Source organism: Zea mays, chromosome 1, assembly GCF_902167145.1.
Source record: "Zea mays cultivar B73 chromosome 1, Zm-B73-REFERENCE-NAM-5.0, whole genome shotgun sequence".
NCBI lineage: Eukaryota > Viridiplantae > Streptophyta > Magnoliopsida > Poales > Poaceae > Zea > Zea mays.
Window position 1 is genome coordinate 298266569 of NC_050096.1, and position 16732 is coordinate 298283300.

Below are 16732 nucleotides of genomic sequence, written 5' to 3' on the forward strand. Positions count from 1 at the left end.
TTACCCTTTGTAACTAGCGGCATAGGTGAGGTGAGTAATTTCCATTCAACTTCACGAGGGTTTGTGAAGCTCCTCTTCTGTTGCATCAACAAAACCGTGAAGTTCTCTCCAACTTCAAGGTTTTTTTTGTGAAACTGAGCTAATTAAGTTGTGCATGTTTTGCTTAAAGCTAATCTCTCCCAAACCCTAGTAAACCCCTAGGTACAAGAACAGTTGAACCTACACAATCATAGTGTTCTCAAGTCGTTCACTGGTTTCTCCTCGTCTAATATTAAAGAACAACAAAACAAAATATTTATAAACAATTACTAATATTAAAATGACTGTATGTGTAGAAATAATGTACAGTTGTATCTAGATGTCTCGATTGAATACCACAATCATAATTAGATAATGGTAGCTCAGGAGGGGCACGTGCATCCTTACAAAAACACATACAAATATAAATCTCTAGGATGACATATTTTCACATCACAAAACTCACAACATTTTTTTACAGCACACAACTCAACAATTTTTAAGCCAGCAGTGAAACAAAAAGACCCCGAGACCAAAAAGGCATTTCAAACAGCATCGCTGGTTCACCATTTAGTCCAAGATGTCTATAACTATCATTCGGCAATCAACGCTGTTTACAACAAAATTTGGTTCCAGCTGGTCATTATCCTCCAACTCCAAGGGGGGAAACAAACCCACCCTGGCTTCAAGAGTTCAGATAATTAGAGAAAACGATTTCTCACAGTGGCAAACAAGTAAAATGGTGCAATGGTTTGCTAACATGTTCCAGGGCTAAAGCGCAACCATACTGAACCCAGCACAGGTGCTTCTAGGATCAGGGGATTCCACACCTTGAGAATAAGCTTCTATGCCCTGGTGCATACATACGCCGCCAGTTCGGGACAATGATTTATGTACATTACATCTAATAAAAGAAAGGCTCAGATCATGGGGCTCCAGCGCTTTTCACATATGAGACCACGACTGTTATGTCATCAAGCTTCCCACCATAATACCGGTACCCAGCTTCTTGAGCAGCTGATGCAAAAGGTGACTGCCTATTTTTGTCCGTAGCTCTTTGTCGAGCCAGGGCGGCAATTTTTTGTGCTGCAATCTGAGGCTCAAGTCCAACCCGGAGAGCTTCAACAATAACACCACTTATCTCATTGTTGTATAAATTGTCAAATAGTCCATCCGTGCCAGCAACGATAACATCACCCGGGGCAACCGGAAAGTGAAATACCTAAAATAAATCAAATATGAAGCACAAGTATTATATAATAGTAGTTTGAAGATGCAGAGCTTGCACAAGGAATTCAACAGGGGAAGAAGAATAGGCATCTGAATTGATCTGTGTTATCAAAATTATATACAGAATATTCAAAGGAAAAGGCTGTGATTTACTCACTTGTGCGGAACTAGGAAGATCACTGCCACCTCCACTCTCAAGCTGATAAGTAAAATTGAAATCATGCTGCTGTGAGGGTGACCTGAGAACAGTGCGGCCATCTCGGACTACTACGAAACCACTATCCCCAAGATTTACAGCATGGATACCCTGCAAGATCAAACGTTGTGGTATTAGTGGAAGTCACCAATGAACTAGCATATCAATTGCAAAAACACAAAAGGGACTAAATACACAAACTTTTCCAAAGTAGGAATCTAGAACTGGCATCATCAAATAGATGGGTAAAGAATTTACTATTCTCAAGAACTCAGTTTGCAATTCATATACTCAATAAATGATGTGAAGAATCATTTTCTGTGTATTGTACCAACCAATCTTAAATCACGTCTTTATGCTGTGTTTTACTGTTTACTAGGATACAGCAAATAAGCAGATAAAACAGGAGGACGCTAAACATCAAACAAGGATGAGCCTTCACCTGATCTTTAAGAGTGATGATACACGCGGTAGATGACCCCCTTGCTTTCGTACTAATATAAGCCTTTTCCAAAACTCTGGTTGGATCAATGGTCCCTTCTGGCTCATCTTTGATAGCGCTCATTGAATTTCTCATTAGCTCCTTAGCATATAGTCCAGCATCGACACCGAGATCTGCCCAACCACCAACACCATCTGCTACGCCTATCACATGCTCATCAATGCTAATGAAATGTGCATCCTCACCACCAGTTGCCTCCTTAGCAGGGTGAGGCAAGTAACATGAACCAGAGAGCAACTTCAATTTTTCAGAAACTGGGGACATTCTGTAGAGAAAATGAAACAAACAAATACCAGTGGATGCAAGCCAATATTAGTTGATAATACTCGACATAACAGACAGAATGGGCATAATTCATCATAAATTAGCCTAGAAAAAAATCTACATAAATATGCAAAGCAGACTGTAATAAACCATACTTGCATTCCAAGCAAATAAACTTATGTAATGAATGCAGAACCAGTGTAATTTTGTCCTATGTTTAATTTTGTGAAAATTGTGGCAATGTGTCATAGTCCACTTCATAGCATCTGAAGTACCAAAAAAAACTTGCATTCTAGTTTTGTCTTAAGTCAAATTATCTTAATTTCGGCCAAGTTTATACGAAAAAAATACAAATATTTATATAGCCAAGCAAGTATGATTATACTTATTATGGTCGAACATTTTCATAGTATACCTATTTGGTGCCATAAGTGTTACTCCCTCCGGTCCAGATTATAAGGCATTTCACTTACGTCAAGAGTCAAACTTCATAAGCTTTGACCAATAATCTGGCTAACAAGTTTTAACTATTGCATACAAGCTTAATAATATTTGATTTGAAATCAAATGCAGTATCCAATAATCATAGGTTCAAAATCATAAACAAATATAATGTAAAATAAATGAATAGTCAAAGTGTAACTTGGGAGGCCGTAAACTGAACCGGAGGGGGTAACAACCTTTACTATCAATTTGGTCAAAGTCAAGATAGTTTAAAAAAACTCGACCAGGGAGGAAATTGTCGCCCTCCCGGTATAATATTAAGAAGAGACCGAAACATTGGTCCCGGCCGAGAAAATCCCGGAACCCTGGCCTCCCATCACTAACGGGCCGGCGTCAACCGTCCACTCTGCAACAATCCAACCGAAGGGTGGCGCACAGAACATCGTAACCCGAGAGCAGATGAGGCACAGCGAGGGGATTTTTTTAACCAATCCCGAAAGTTCGCCACCGAGGAATCGAACATGAGACTTGGAGGTGCTACTCGGAAGCCTTAATCACTAGGCTAGAGGCCCTTTCGCAAGTCAAGATAGTTTGACCTAGGACAAAACTCAAACATAAGGTTTTGGAACCCAAGAGGTTGAGAGCACTTGCAGAGTTGAACAGCATCAAATGAAAACTTAAGGAAACTGTGTGTATCGGTTATTCTGTTATCACTGAGAAAAGCAATAGACCTACCTCGGCTCAAACCCAGTAAGTCAAAAGTCATGTCAGTACCTCCGCAAGGCCTTGTTTGCTTGCACTCGTATCAAACTCAATCCATGTATGTTGATGCGGACTAGGTGAAAATTAAACTAATTTCCATTGTTATTAAAACGTCGCTTAAACGTCGTTTAAGCGTTAAAACGTGATTAGCAGTTGGAACGTCCGGGCGTTTTAGGTAAGCCACGTAGAACGTCCATTTCGAGCGTTTAAGCGTCACTTAAGCGTCCTAATCGCGTTTTAGGACGTTTTATGCGTCCTGGGGACGTTCTACCCATTATGGGCCTTTCCTGGGCCTTTAGGTTTTTCTGCGTATGTGTTGGACGCACGCCACCCTCCTCTCTCCTCTCCTCCAACGGCTCAGCCGGCCGCCGCCCTCCTCTCTCGGTCTCTCCTCTCCTCCAACGGCTCAGCCGGCGCCACCGCCCTCCTCCCTCCTATCCTCCAACATCTCCGGCGCGTCTCTCCTCAGCCGCGGAGGCAAAGCCGGCCGCCGGCCGTGGAGGCACAGCCAGCGCGTCTCTCCTATATCCTCTCCTCAGCCGTGGAGGCACAACAGACCCCGGGCCGTGGAGGCACAGCAGACCTGCGCCACCGCTGGCCGCCTACCCCACAGCAGATCTGCACCCAAGACCAGCAGCCAGCCAGCCATCCTCTGCGGCTCCACTCTGCCAGCGCCCAAGACCAGCACTAGCAGCCAGCCATCCTCCACCTCCACTGCTCTCCATTTGATCATTTGGTGAGTACTGATTTTGCTCACAGTGAATCAATCAATCTCTATTTGCTCAACCATATTGGTGAGTACTGAACTACTGATTGTGCAACCATATTGCTCACAGTGAATTTCAATTTGGTTTGTGAACTCAAGTACTCAACTTATGTATGAACTTATTTTATATTTGAACTTCTATGTCAAGTCTGAAAAGACGTTTCAACGTTCGTTTAAACGTTTAAATGTTAAAAAGTTGGTTCATAACGTTTTAACGTTTTACCGCTTTAATAACCATGCTAATTTCCACTCCAGCACATAAGGATTAAGATAGATACGTGTAGCCAAACAAGTCCAGTATTCCCTCTCTTTTAAGACATTTTTTAGAAATTGCAAGCTGTATTGCTTGGCAAGTTTCTGTTTGGGTATAGGCAACTGTAACCAATTAATCATGCAGAGCAATTAACCATGCAGAAGTAAACTAGAACCCAATATAAACAGAAATTAGAGGCAATAGTAATATGATATGTACCCAACAGTGGAGCTATTCATCTTCTCATTGAGCGGCAATTGATCCTCTGTGGCTCCAGCAGAATACGGCGCTGCACACGCCGTACTAAAGTCCTTAGTCCATGGCTCAACTGTAAAGCTCAACTTCCAACCCGGCCCAGTGGCATTTGTCCAGAACGCACTATTCCCCCATGGCTCACGGCATTTCAAGCTTGCACCAATCTTCTTACAATGCTCCAGCCCCCTGTACCTGAAAGACACCTCTGGCCGCGCAGCACTGCCCAGTGACCCCATGGCTGCAATACGGGAGGCGCGTGTTCCGCCAGATGGGTCCTTATCCGGCTGCTGGCGCTTGGCAGCACCCAGCTCAGCTCGCCTAAGAACATAGCCGCAGGCAGCCATGACAATGCTGCCTCTCTGCAGCAGGCCCTGCCCCGTGCAGTGCGACCGCACGCAGGGGACCCGGTTGATGGCGGCGACGAAAGCGGAGGGAGCGCGACGGTCCGTGGTGTGCAGGAGGCGCGCCGGGTAAGTGGAGAGGAGAAACCACGTGTTGCCGAAGAGGAAGCTCCGGCCGCAGCGGCCGAGGAGGAGGTCCTTGTGGGAGGAGAGATGGACGCTGCGGCCACCGCCGCCGTAGCCCGCCAGCATCTCAGGACCGAGCGAGTCGCGCTCCCCAAGATCTCATCACCTGAACCTGCCACCAGGGGGGAAATTCCATGAGACAAGATTGCAACTCAGCCATTCCAAAATCAAATCAAGAGCTCCACGGGAAAAGAAAGCAAAAACGACGGGAAGACGGAACTTGCCGCCAGCACCATCGATTTGGCTACAGAAATTGAAACGGTTTCTTGCAGGGACAGGCCTCAATCTTCTTACCACGACAACAATAGAAAGATTTCAGGCGCGAGGGTGCTGAGATCTCGAGCGCGACCAATCCCCGCGTAGCCTCTATTGAATCCCCCCAATCTATTCGCGCGATGGAGCTTGCGGCGTGTCCACGGTCACGGATTAGGGTTGTTTGTTGGGGGGAGCGGCTAGCGACTAGCGAGCAGGCGAAGGAGGATAGGACGACGAGGACAATGTGATTATTATTTGGGCACTAGAAAGTTCCCTCCTTATGGTCTTACACTAGATGAGTGACCGTGTACTGCAACGTGAACATATAATGATATGATAATTTATATACAAATGTGTGTTATATTATTGTGATAAAATGTTTCGTAATCTATTTATGATCCTAGCCATATATAAATTTTGTTATTTTAATCTAACTATTTCACCACTACATTGCAATCATCAGTATTACACAGACTTTTATATATGATTTTTAATAATGTCATGTCAATTGCATCATTTTAATGCTAAAACTGTCACAATAAATTACAAACTTATACAAATCTTTAGAAAATATCTCAAGATCTTATAATTCAAACGGGAGGCAGAACCAGGGGAGGAAGTTTGCCCCTTAGATTCTTCATAGTAGTAGAGATATATGCATGGGCACGTAACTATATCCAAATAATAGATGAACTGGTAAAGGACTCAATAACATTGATGTGGGGATTTCTTATCCTCTTCTTGTCAAGCTTGATTGCGTAAGGTGGTGGCCTTTGGGCTCTAGTACAGAAACGTGCCAATCTCCCCTTCGATCTGCCCCTAATGTTGACGGCAGGCAGCGGAGCCTGGCCACCTCTGCCTTAAGCGTTGTGTGGATATGGAGCTTCTTCATGAGTTGTTGGTTGAGCGTCCTGAGATGTACCACATCCTCCTTCAGCGACACAGTGTCAGCCTTCTTCTCCTGATACTTCCTAATAGTGGTGCGGTTCCTCGAGGGACACTTCATTAGAGGTTGCGTTGCTGCTGTTGCCTGGCGCTTGGCACCGACCCACCCAGCACCTGCTCCATATTGTTTTGAATATTTTGATTAGTGTTTGGTTCGCTTTGAGCGAAAAATGTTTGGCTCTATCACATTTTAAACTATAAAAGGAGATCATTTTAAAAGCATGACAACTGAGAACTTGTGAAACTATTTGAACATTCTAAACAGATCTTGTGTAATTGAACATATTGGAAGTCATTTTTTTGGTTGATGTCAAGTTTGATTTGGGTGGATTGGGCATGGCAAATCCACAAGCAACCTGCTGACCTTCCTAAGAGCAACTAAGTAAGCTTAGTGGGAAGGAATAACATACCATTGTGAGTACTTTATCAACTCTGGACAGAGAAGGATAGATAAAATTGTAGCAGCATTTTTACATGCAAGCAATAAGTTACCTATAAGGCAATTGTCATCACCAAACCATGCGTTATTATGAGGCAGATTCACCAATCTTCAGCAGAAACGTGAAACGAATAAGGAAATTTAGTTGCCTAGGAGCGAGACAAAAAAACTCCCTAGAGAAAGAGACGAGGACCTGAAATCTGTTGCTTGATGATGTTTGTCGGGAACCATAATTAGGGGTACCCCCAAGACTCCTAATCTCAGCTGGTAACCCCATCAGCACAAAGCTGCAAAGGCCTGATGGGCGCGATTAAGGTCAAGGCTCAGTCCACTCAAGGGACATGATCTCGCCTCGCTCGAGCCCAGCCTCGGGCAAAGGCAGCCGACCCCGGAGGATTCACGTCTCGCCCGAGGGCCCCCTCAAGCAACGGACACACCTTCGGCTCGCCCGAGGCCCAGTCTTCGCAGAGAAGCAACCTTGGCCAGGTCGCCACGCCAACCGACCATATCGCAGGAGCATTTAATGCAAGGATCGTCTGACACCTTATCCTGACGCGCGCTCTTCAGCCGACAGAGCCGAAGTGACCACAGTCACTTCGCCGCTCCACTGACCGACCTGACAAGAAAACAGCGTCGCCTGCGTCGCTCCGACTGTTGTGCCACTCGACAGAGTGAGGCTGACAGCAGCTAAGTCCAGCCTCGGGCGCCATAGGAAGCTCCGCCTCGCCCGACCCTAGGGCTCGGGCTCAACCTCGACGCTGGACGACGGACTCCGCCTCGCCCGACCCCAGGGCTCGGACACAGCCTCGGCCTCGGAAGACGGTCTCCGCCTCGCCCGACCCAGGGCTCGGACTCAACCTCGACCTCGGAAGACGAACTCCGCCTCGCCCGACCCCAGGGCTCGGACTCAGCCTCGACCTCGGAGGAGCCTCCGCCTCGCCCGACCTCGGGCTCGGACCCGCCACGTCACAAGGAAGGCCATCATTACCCTACCCCTAGCTAGCTCAGGCTACGGGGAACAAGACCGACGTCCCATCTGGCTCGCCCCGGTAAACAAATAATTATGGCGCTCCGCGTGCTCCATGACGATGGCGGCTCTCAGCCCCTTACGGAAGCAAGCAGACGTCAGCAAGGATTCGATAGCCCCGACAGCTGTCTTTCCACAGGGCCCAATCGCTCCTCCGACGGCCACGACATCACATGAACAGGGTGCCAAAACCTCTCTGACTGTCACGACAGCATGTACTTAGGGCTCTAGCTCCTCTCTGCTAGACACGTTAGCACACTGCTACACCCCCCCATTGTACACCTGGACCCTCTCCTTACGCCTATAAAAGGAAGGTCCAGGGCTCTCGCACGAGAGGGTTGGCCGCGCGGGAGAACGGGTCGACGCATAAGCCTCTCGCTCTCTCTCTCCCACGCGAACGCTTGTAACCCCCTACTGCAAGCGCACCCGACCTGGGCGCAGGGCAACACGAAGGCCGCGGGTTTCCCCTTTGCCTGTTTCTTCCCCCCCCCCCCTTCGTGCTCCGTCTCGCGCCGACCCATCTGGGCTGGGACACGCGGCGACAATTTACTCGTCGGTCCAGGGACCCCCCCGGGGTCGAAACGCCGACAGTTGGCGCGCCAGGTAGGGGCCTGCTGCGTGTTGACGAACAGCTTCCCGTCAAGCTCCAGATGGGTAGTCTCCAACAACCTTTCCAGCCCGGGACGATGCTCCGTTTCGGGAGTCTTGAGTTCATGTCCCTCGACGGCAGCTACGACATGATACTCCTTCCTCCACCGTGCGACAGCGACAATGGCGGCCGTCAGCCCGCCCGCCGGCGGCGGAATCAACAACGTCTTCCCCACGTGGCGGAAGAACAACATCCGGGTTTGTCCCGTCACCTCCCCTACCGACGGAGGAGGAGGCGGGGCAACTGAAAGTAGCCTAGAGGGGGGGTGAATAGGCTACACCTGAAAATTTTCACTAAAAACTTTGAGATAGGTTAAATTAAAGTTGCACTGGTGCAAACCGGTTCAGTCGATTTTAATTACAACTGAACAAGTTTGAACCTGCTCAACTTAAATTAGGTAATCTGTTAAACAAATACGAAGTAGTGAAGAATATAGCTAAAGACTTGCCCTACACAAAATCTACTCGAATGAATAATATGAACCAACCAATGAATTTAAAGCGCTTGACAAGAACACACAAGAACACGCGATATAACCCGAGGTTCGGCAACCACCACAAAGGTGTCCTACTCCTCGTTGAGGAACCCACAAAGGGCCAGGTCTTTTCCAACCCTAATCCTCCACAAGCCGACCACAAAGGTCAAGGCAATCTCTTCTCAAATCAGCTCAAAGAGCGGGTGATACAAACTTCTTGGGGTCGTCCACAAATTTGGAGACTCCCAAGCAACCTCTAACCGTCAAGGAACACGAGGTTCCAAGAGTAACAAATCCGCACAAGGTTAAGTTTGCAACGAGCTCAAGAACAAAGAGAAAGGGAGAATCGAGATGAAATTGACAGCGAGTTCGATCGAGTTCACCTCACACCAAGGGTCCTTCAAATGATTGAAGGAGATGCGATTGCGGGTGTGAAAGGTGAAATGAATGCGCTTGTTTGAAGGTTGGTCAGCCAAGAATTCGTGGGAGAGGCAGGAGTCAATGAGAGAGAGAGTGTGAGGGGGTATATAAAGGATCCCCCAAAAGTTGGCAGCCGTTGGGAGAAAAGAAGTAAAAACCGGTTGAACCGGTTTTCAGACCGGTTGAACCGGTTTTCAGACCGGTTGAACCGGTTTCTACCAGGGGGATCCCGGTCCACTGAGCTACTCAGCCGGAGACTCAACCGGTTTCAAAACCGGCTGAGTAAGGAAAAATTTCGGCTCAACCGGTTTTCAAAAAATATCTGCAGCGACTTTTCTGACAGCTCTGACTGTCAGACAAGTCAGAGCAGAGGTGGCAGGTGAACAGTACCAAAACCGGTTGAACCGGTTTTGGGGGCTGAAACCAAATTTTGAGTATTTTGAAGAGAACAAAAGTGGAGTCTTTGTGAGAAGTGAAATTTGTTTTTCTCAAGGGGATTCATGATCTGGAAAAATGTTCTCCAAGATGTTTTCAAAGGATTTTGAACTTGGCTCATTGCACAACTTACTTAACCGTCGCGGATCCCTCTTAATTGCACGGCGATTCCTATGACTCAAGAATTATAAATTTAGCACCGCCGTTGTTTCTAAGCACTTGGAGCACGCCATTTGATGTGGAATTTTAAATCCGCTGTGCTTTATACTTTTATGCTCGTAAGATCTGTGCTTCTCCTGTCTGTAGAATTACTGTGTACATGCTAGGAGCAAACTTGTTAGAATCTCAGTTTGTTTTGTCATTAATCACCAAAACCCTTAATTAGGGTTGATTGCACTTACAATCTCCCCCTTTTTGGTGATTGATGCCAAAACAAACTGAAGTAGAAATAAAAATTAAAAGTTACAAGTACTTGCTAGATAAAATCCTTTGTGTATGTGTAGCTCCCCCTAAATATGTGCATGAGTTTTGCGATATTATCATTGACTTGATATGTCAATTTGCAACATATTTAGAGAGAGAGAACAATTAACACCATACACAAAACAATGAGGAATGAAACATAATTAGATAGAAAGAGTAAAAATTACACATTAAAGCTCATTATCGCATAGCATATGATATGAAAAATTCTACTGCTATTACAATAATGAGAACTCATCTCATCACATCATAAAAATGTTTATGGCTTTAGAGCCATGCATGCATCATACGATAGACCAAATAGTTATTACATACCGATTGTTTATTACAAAAATAAAGGGTACTGCATAAAGGGTACTGCCATAATAAACTTTCTCCCCCTTTTTGGCAACAAGAACCAAAAAGAGAGAGAGACGCCAGTCCAAGGATCACTAGTTGGGAGGAGGATGATGAGGAGCAAAGAGGTGGTGCGCCAGGTGAGAGGCAAAGTGTTCCTCCCCAGACTGATCTGGGGGAGGAGCACTGCCAGAAGGATCCTGGGGCGGAGGGTGAGAGGACGATTGGCCCGGATCCCCGTGATACGGAGGCGGGACAAACTGCTCACAATCATCAAAATAAGCTTCTTCTTCTTCGTTGACGTCGTCTGCTGTCATAAAAGGCACCCTGTATGCCTGTTGGTACCACTCATTGATCTCCGGAGGAGGAGGATGGAGAGGTACGTCAGGCCAGCGGGGGGCGAAGGGAGTACCCAAAGAGGAAGCTTGACGACGTAGGTTATCGTCAGTCTCCCGCTGACGTCGAGCCACCTCATGGACATCCGCAGCAATGTTCCGGCACATGGAGAAAAATGCCGCAAACCCGTGGGCCAAGCGGGCACCCATCCCTCGGCCACGACCTCGACCACGACCACGACCACGTGGCGTGGGAGATCCACGGCCAGGGGAGGGACACGAGGCACCGGTAGCAGCAGCAGCAGGACCAGCAGACGGACCCGCAGATGTATGAGCACGAGAGCTGGAGGGGGCTTTCCTGAGGCGCCCTGCTGGATTGTTGGGATCAATCCAGAAAGGGGTATATGACTGATGTCTTGTACCTTTGTCAAATTTAAACTGGGTCACAACCTCAATCATCTTCATGATAAACGGAGCATGAAGACACCCCTTCAATGGAAAGCAGGCGGCATGAATGATTTCCTGCCAAATCATATCAAAGACATTTATACTCTCTGAGCTGCTGGGTTTCATGAAAGAGAGCAAGACCTTGCTCTCTCCAAGAATGTTCATCTGATTACCCCCTTTTGGAATGAGGGTCATCCTGCAGAGGGAGTTGATGTATCGATAATACTTATGCATGTTTGTAGACTCCCAATACTTCCCAGACTCAGAAAGATGAAGATCTTTGGCTTCATCTCTAGTAGGCTGCCAGAAATCATGTATCTTGATCTTGTCGCCAGAGATATCATTGTCAGAAAAACCAAGAATGTGAGCAAACCTACGGTAGCTCACCTTATACCAACTACCTTCAATGTAGAAGTTCAGATAAGGATAGTTGTATGGACTCTCCTCGTCAGCTGGCTTGATCCACAAAGTTGAGTAGAATTGGGCAATCACTTCATCATTCCAATCATATTGGAATGTCATGATACTCTTCATCTTTTTCCTTTCACAGGCCCTCAATGCCTGTGTCATCTCTGGGTCCCCAATGGCCTCACAACCTTCCCAGTTGATATAGCGTTGAAGCAGAATAGGTTGATGCTTCTTGGGGAGAATCACGGAATTATAAAAATCCACGTGATGAAGCGTCCAAAAGCGGTTTCCATCAATCCTGGCATCACGAATGTGCAATGCAGGATTCTGGAAACGGAGATCCTGAAGGAGAGCAGAACCTCCACTAGCAGTGAAATCAGTTACTGGCTCATTGCCAGCACGCCGAGCCTCTGCCCGGTGGAGGACCAACCCACGAATCACAGGGGCGTGGGCCGGGGGAAGATCAATTTCATCATCCTTCCCGCCTTCATCATCACTCGTAGCCTCCCACGCCTGCGGATTCGTCGCGGGTCGGGACCGACCGGAAGGATTCCGGGTTGTCCGACCGCGAGCACTTTGAGACCCGGAGGCCTCAGCACCTTGCATGACATTTCCGCTTCCTCGCCCACGCTTGGAATGAGAGCGTGGGGGAGTATCTCCATGTATTTCTTGGTCATCAGAGGAGTCGGATTCAACCACGGACGGGTTCCTCCGACGCACCATTCTAAGAAAAAATAGAACTTATGATGAGCAAGGATCAAACACGTTTGAGTAGAGACGCATAAGATATTGAGCATGCACTTCAACCATTCATATGAGCGGTTCAACTACAACGAACAATATCAAATCGCTAAACTCAAACAATATTTGTGACAAATGAAGATAATCTAAGTGTTGCAAGCACTTAAACTAAAATGTACCCAACGAATGATACATTAGATAATCAAGAACGCGTAGGATCGAGTAAAAAGGAATGAAATAGGGCAATACCTCGATCCGGAGATTTAGTCAAGAAATCCCAACGAGATTGAGGAAGATGATGGAGAACGCCGGGATGAACGGATCTCCAACAAATCTTCCAAAGTTGAGAGGGCACAAGTGAGTTTTTGGAGTGGAGAAGGTGTGAAGGAGAGAGAGGAAGAAGAGTGGGCGGCGGCGGCGGCTGGAAAGTGAAACTGAGAAGAAGAGAAGAGGAGAGAGGGAGAGAAATAAGGGGGGAGTCGGCCGGTCAGAACACAGAAAACCGGTTCAACCGGTTCAAAAACCGGTTCAACCGGTTTCTGGTCAAACTGCACAGTAAAAGCGCGCAGAAAAAGGTGTTGACTGCGCGAAATTTCTGGCAGTCTGACAGTGCAGACTGCGAAACTGACAGCGCAGACTGCGCGCAGACTGACGGCGCGGATGCGGAGGAGGTCAAAACCGGTTCAACCGGTTTTTATACCGGTTCAACCGGTTTCCACCAGGGGAAAACCGGTTGAGTGGCCTACTCAGCCGGTTTACTCAACCACTTTCCAGATATTGCCCAGAAGGGCTATAATAGCACTTAGCAAATATGACATGAGTGATTTTAATGATAAAAATGTTATTTCTCATTTCATATTACTCAAACAATCAATTTACATCCATCAAATTTAATCAAAATTTTAGTTATTAAGACACGTTTCGAGAATCCAAGATATTTAGCTCACTCCTAAGAAAACAAAACCTAGTCTCATCAAGGGGTTTTGTGAAGATATCGGCTAGTTGATTTTCGGTGCTCACATGAAACAATTCGATATCTCCTTTGGCTTCGTGGTCTCTCAAGAAATGGTGTCTAATGTCAATATGTTTAGTTCTAGAGTGTTGCACCGGATTGTTTGCAAGTTTTATGGCACTCTCATTGTCACACAAAAGTGGAATTTTGTTAAACTCACAACCAAAATCTCTAAGGGTTTGCTTCATCCATAACAACTGTGCATAACATGCCCCAGCTGCTATGTACTCAGCTTCTGCAGTGGAAAGTGCAACACAATTTTGTTTCTTGGAACTCCATGACACTAAGGACCGCCCAAGGAATTGGCAAGTCCCAGTAGTGCTTTTTTGATCTACTTTGCAATCGGCATAATCTGAGTCAGAGTAGCCAAGCAAATCGAAAAGGGAGCCTTTGGGATACCATAATCCTAGGTTTTGGGTGTGGACTAAGTATCTTAGAATTCTCTTAATGGCTACAAGATGGCAATCTTTAGGGTTTGCTTGAAAACGTGCACACATGCAAACACTCAACATTATATCAGGTCTAGATGCACATAAGTAAAGCAGTGATCCTGTCGGCGTTTCGAGACAGGGGGGTCCCTAAGCCGACGAGTGAGTGTGCTGCGTGCCCCAGCCCAGATGGGTCGAGTGCGTGGGCGAGCGCGAAGGGGGGAGAGGCGAGGTGGCCGGAGACGGGCGTGAGAGAGGTGGAAGTCCCGCGGCCTTCGTGTTCGTCCCGCGCCCAGGTCGGGTGCGCTTGCAGTAGGGGGGTTACAAGCGTCCACGCGGGTGAGGGAAGCGAGCGGCCCCAAGAGAGCGCCTGTCCCGTCCTCGGTCCCGCGCGGCCAACCTTCTCTAAGAAGGCCCTGGTCCTCCCTTTTATAGTCGTAAGGAGAGGATCCAGGTGTACAATGGGGGGTAGCAGAGTGCTACGTGTCTAGCGGAGAGAGAGAGCTAGCGCCCTGGGTACATGCCAATGTGGCAGCCGGAGAGGTCTTGGCACCTTGCTGGCGTGATGTCGTGGCTGTCGGAGGAGCGACGGAGCCTGGTGGAGGGACAGCTGTTGGAGCGGTCGAGTCCTTGCTGACGTTGCCCTGCTTCCGTAAGAGAGCTGAGAGCCGCCGTCGTCACAGAGCTTGCGGGGCGCCATCATTGCCCATCTGGCGGAGCTGGCCAGATGGGACGCCGGTCTTGTTCTCCGCGACCGAGTCGGCTCGGGGTAGGATGATGATGGCGCTCCCCGTTGACGTGATGGGCCTGTGCCTTAGGTCGGGCGACGTGGGAGCTCCTCCGAAGCCGAGGTCGAGTCTGTCTTCCGTGGCCGAGGCCGAGCCCGAGCCCCCGGGTCGGGCGAGGCGGAGATCGTTCGGCCGAGGCCAGGGCGGAGTCCGAGCCCTGGGGTCGGGCGAAGCGAAGTTTCGTCGTCTTCTGAGCCCAAGTCCGAGCCCTGGGGTCGGGCGGAGCGGAGTTCGCCGTCTTCCGGGTCTTAGCCCGAGTCCGAGCCCTGGGGTCGGGCGGAGCGGAGTTCGCCGTCTTCCGGGTCTTAGCCCGAGTCCGAGCCCTGGGGTTGGGCGGAGCGGAGTTCGCCGTCTTCCGGGTCTTAGCCCGAGTCCGAGCCCTGGGGTCGGGCGGAGCGGAGTTCGCCGTCTTCCGGGTCTTAGCCCGAGTCCGAGCCCTGGGGTCGGGCGGAGCGGAGTTCGCCGTCTTCCGGGTCTTAGCCGAGTCCGAGCCCTGGGGTCGGGCGGACCGGAGTTTCCCATGGCGCCTTTGGCAGGGCCCGACTGCCTGCCAGACTCACTCTGTCGAGTGGCACTGCAGTCGGAGTGGCGCAGGCGGCGCTGTCCTTCTGTCAGACTGGTCAGTGGAGCGGTGGAGTGACGGCGGTCACTTCGGCTCTGCCGGGGGGCGCGTGTCAGGATAAAGGTGTCAGGCCACCTTTGCGTTAAATGCTCCTGCAACTTGGTCAGTCGTTGTGGCGATTTAGTCAGGGTTGCTTCTGAGCGAAGCCAAGGCCTCGGGCGAGCCGGAGGTGTGTCCGCCGTAAAATGGGGGGCCTCGGGCGAGACGGAAGTCTCTCGAGGTCGGCTGCCCTTGGCCGAGGCTAGGCTCGGGTGAAGCGTGATCGAGTCACTCATGTGGACTGATCCCTGACTTAATCGTACCCATCAGGCCTTTGCAGCTTTATGCTGATGGGGGTTACCAGCTGAGAATTAGGCGTCTTGAGGGTACCCCTAATTATGGTCCCCGACAGTAGCCCCCGAGCCTCGAAGGGAGTGTTAGCACTCGCTTGGAAGCTTTCGTCGCACTTTTTTGCAAGGGGACCAGCCTTTCTCGGTTGCATTTCGTTCTGGTGGGTGCGCGCAAGCGCACCCGTCGGGTGTAGCCCCCGAGGCCTCGGAGGAGTGGTTACACTCCTTCGAGGTCTTAATGCCTTGCGTAATGCTTCGGCTGGTCTGGTCGTTCCCTCATGCGAACTGGCCGTAGCCCGGGTGCACGGTCGGGGCCCAAGCTCTCGGGCTGGTATGTTGACGCTGTCAACGGTTTGGCCGGAGCCGGGTTTGCGAGAGCAGCCCCCGAGCCTCTGCACAGGGCGAGAGGACGATCAGGGACAGACTCGGCTTTTTTACATACGCCCCTACGTCGCCTTTCCGCAAGGAGGAGGGGGGGAGTGCGCCATGTTACCCTCGATGGGCACCGAACATGGTGTCTCCGGTGAGCTGCAAGCGGGTAATCCGAGTGGACGTCCGTGCCCCGTTCGTTGGGGGTCGGCTAGGGGCCCAGAGGCACGCCCAAAAGTACCTGCGGGTGATTTGCCGGACCCGGTCCCCTGGCGACGGGGTCCGAGGGCTCGATGCCTCCCTCCGATGGGATTCCGTTACAAGATCGTTCCCACTGGTCTCGGAAATGTCCTAGGGTACCTCAGGAGCACAGCCCGAGCCTCGGTTATGTATCGAACGTATCCCTGGTCATCCCTCGCTCGGCGTCTGAGGCGACTGTGAACCCTTCGGGGGCCAGCCTTCGAACCCCTGATCAGTAATGGGCGCGGAGCCCGAGTAGCCTGAGGCGGCCATGGAACCCTTCGGGGGGCTGGCCTTTGAACCCCTGACCAGTAGTGGGTGTCGGGCCCACG

The 16732-nt window shown here is 49.4% G+C and overlaps 1 protein-coding gene across 2 annotated transcripts; it reads right to left on the minus strand.

Annotated features, from left to right (window-relative positions):
* Positions 1-435: 435 nt before the first annotated feature.
* On the minus strand, positions 436-5727 carry LOC100191645 (putative protein phosphatase 2C 55). 2 transcript variants are annotated; one of them, XM_035965786.1, is made up of 5 exons: positions 5512-5727; positions 4655-5323; positions 1887-2211; positions 1406-1555; positions 436-1240 (listed from the first exon to the last, which is right to left on the minus strand). In XM_035965786.1, the coding sequence occupies exons 2-5, from the start codon at positions 5281-5283 to the stop codon at positions 944-946; spliced, it is 1401 nt and encodes a 466-aa protein (XP_035821679.1). In that variant the 5' UTR covers positions 5284-5323; positions 5512-5727; the 3' UTR covers positions 436-943. The 2 variants fall into 2 exon arrangements, with proteins under 2 accessions (XP_035821679.1, NP_001130546.1); NM_001137074.1 differs by having other exon boundaries at positions 590-1240; positions 4655-5329; positions 5512-5585.
* Positions 5728-16732: the final 11005 nt, after the last annotated feature.

Bases quoted from the DNA above. Each gene is read 5' to 3' on its own strand.
- LOC100191645 (XM_035965786.1), bottom strand. From the start codon at position 5,283: ATGCTGGCGGGCTACGGCGGCGGTGGCCGCAGCGTCCATCTCTCCTCC. The intron at 1,556-1,886 runs GTGAAGGCTCAT...TTGATCTTGCAG, and splicing joins TCATCACTCTTAAAGATCAG to GGTATCCATGCTGTAAATCT. The intron at 1,241-1,405 runs GTGAGTAAATCA...GATTTATTTTAG, and splicing joins ATCTTCCTAGTTCCGCACAA to GTATTTCACTTTCCGGTTGC.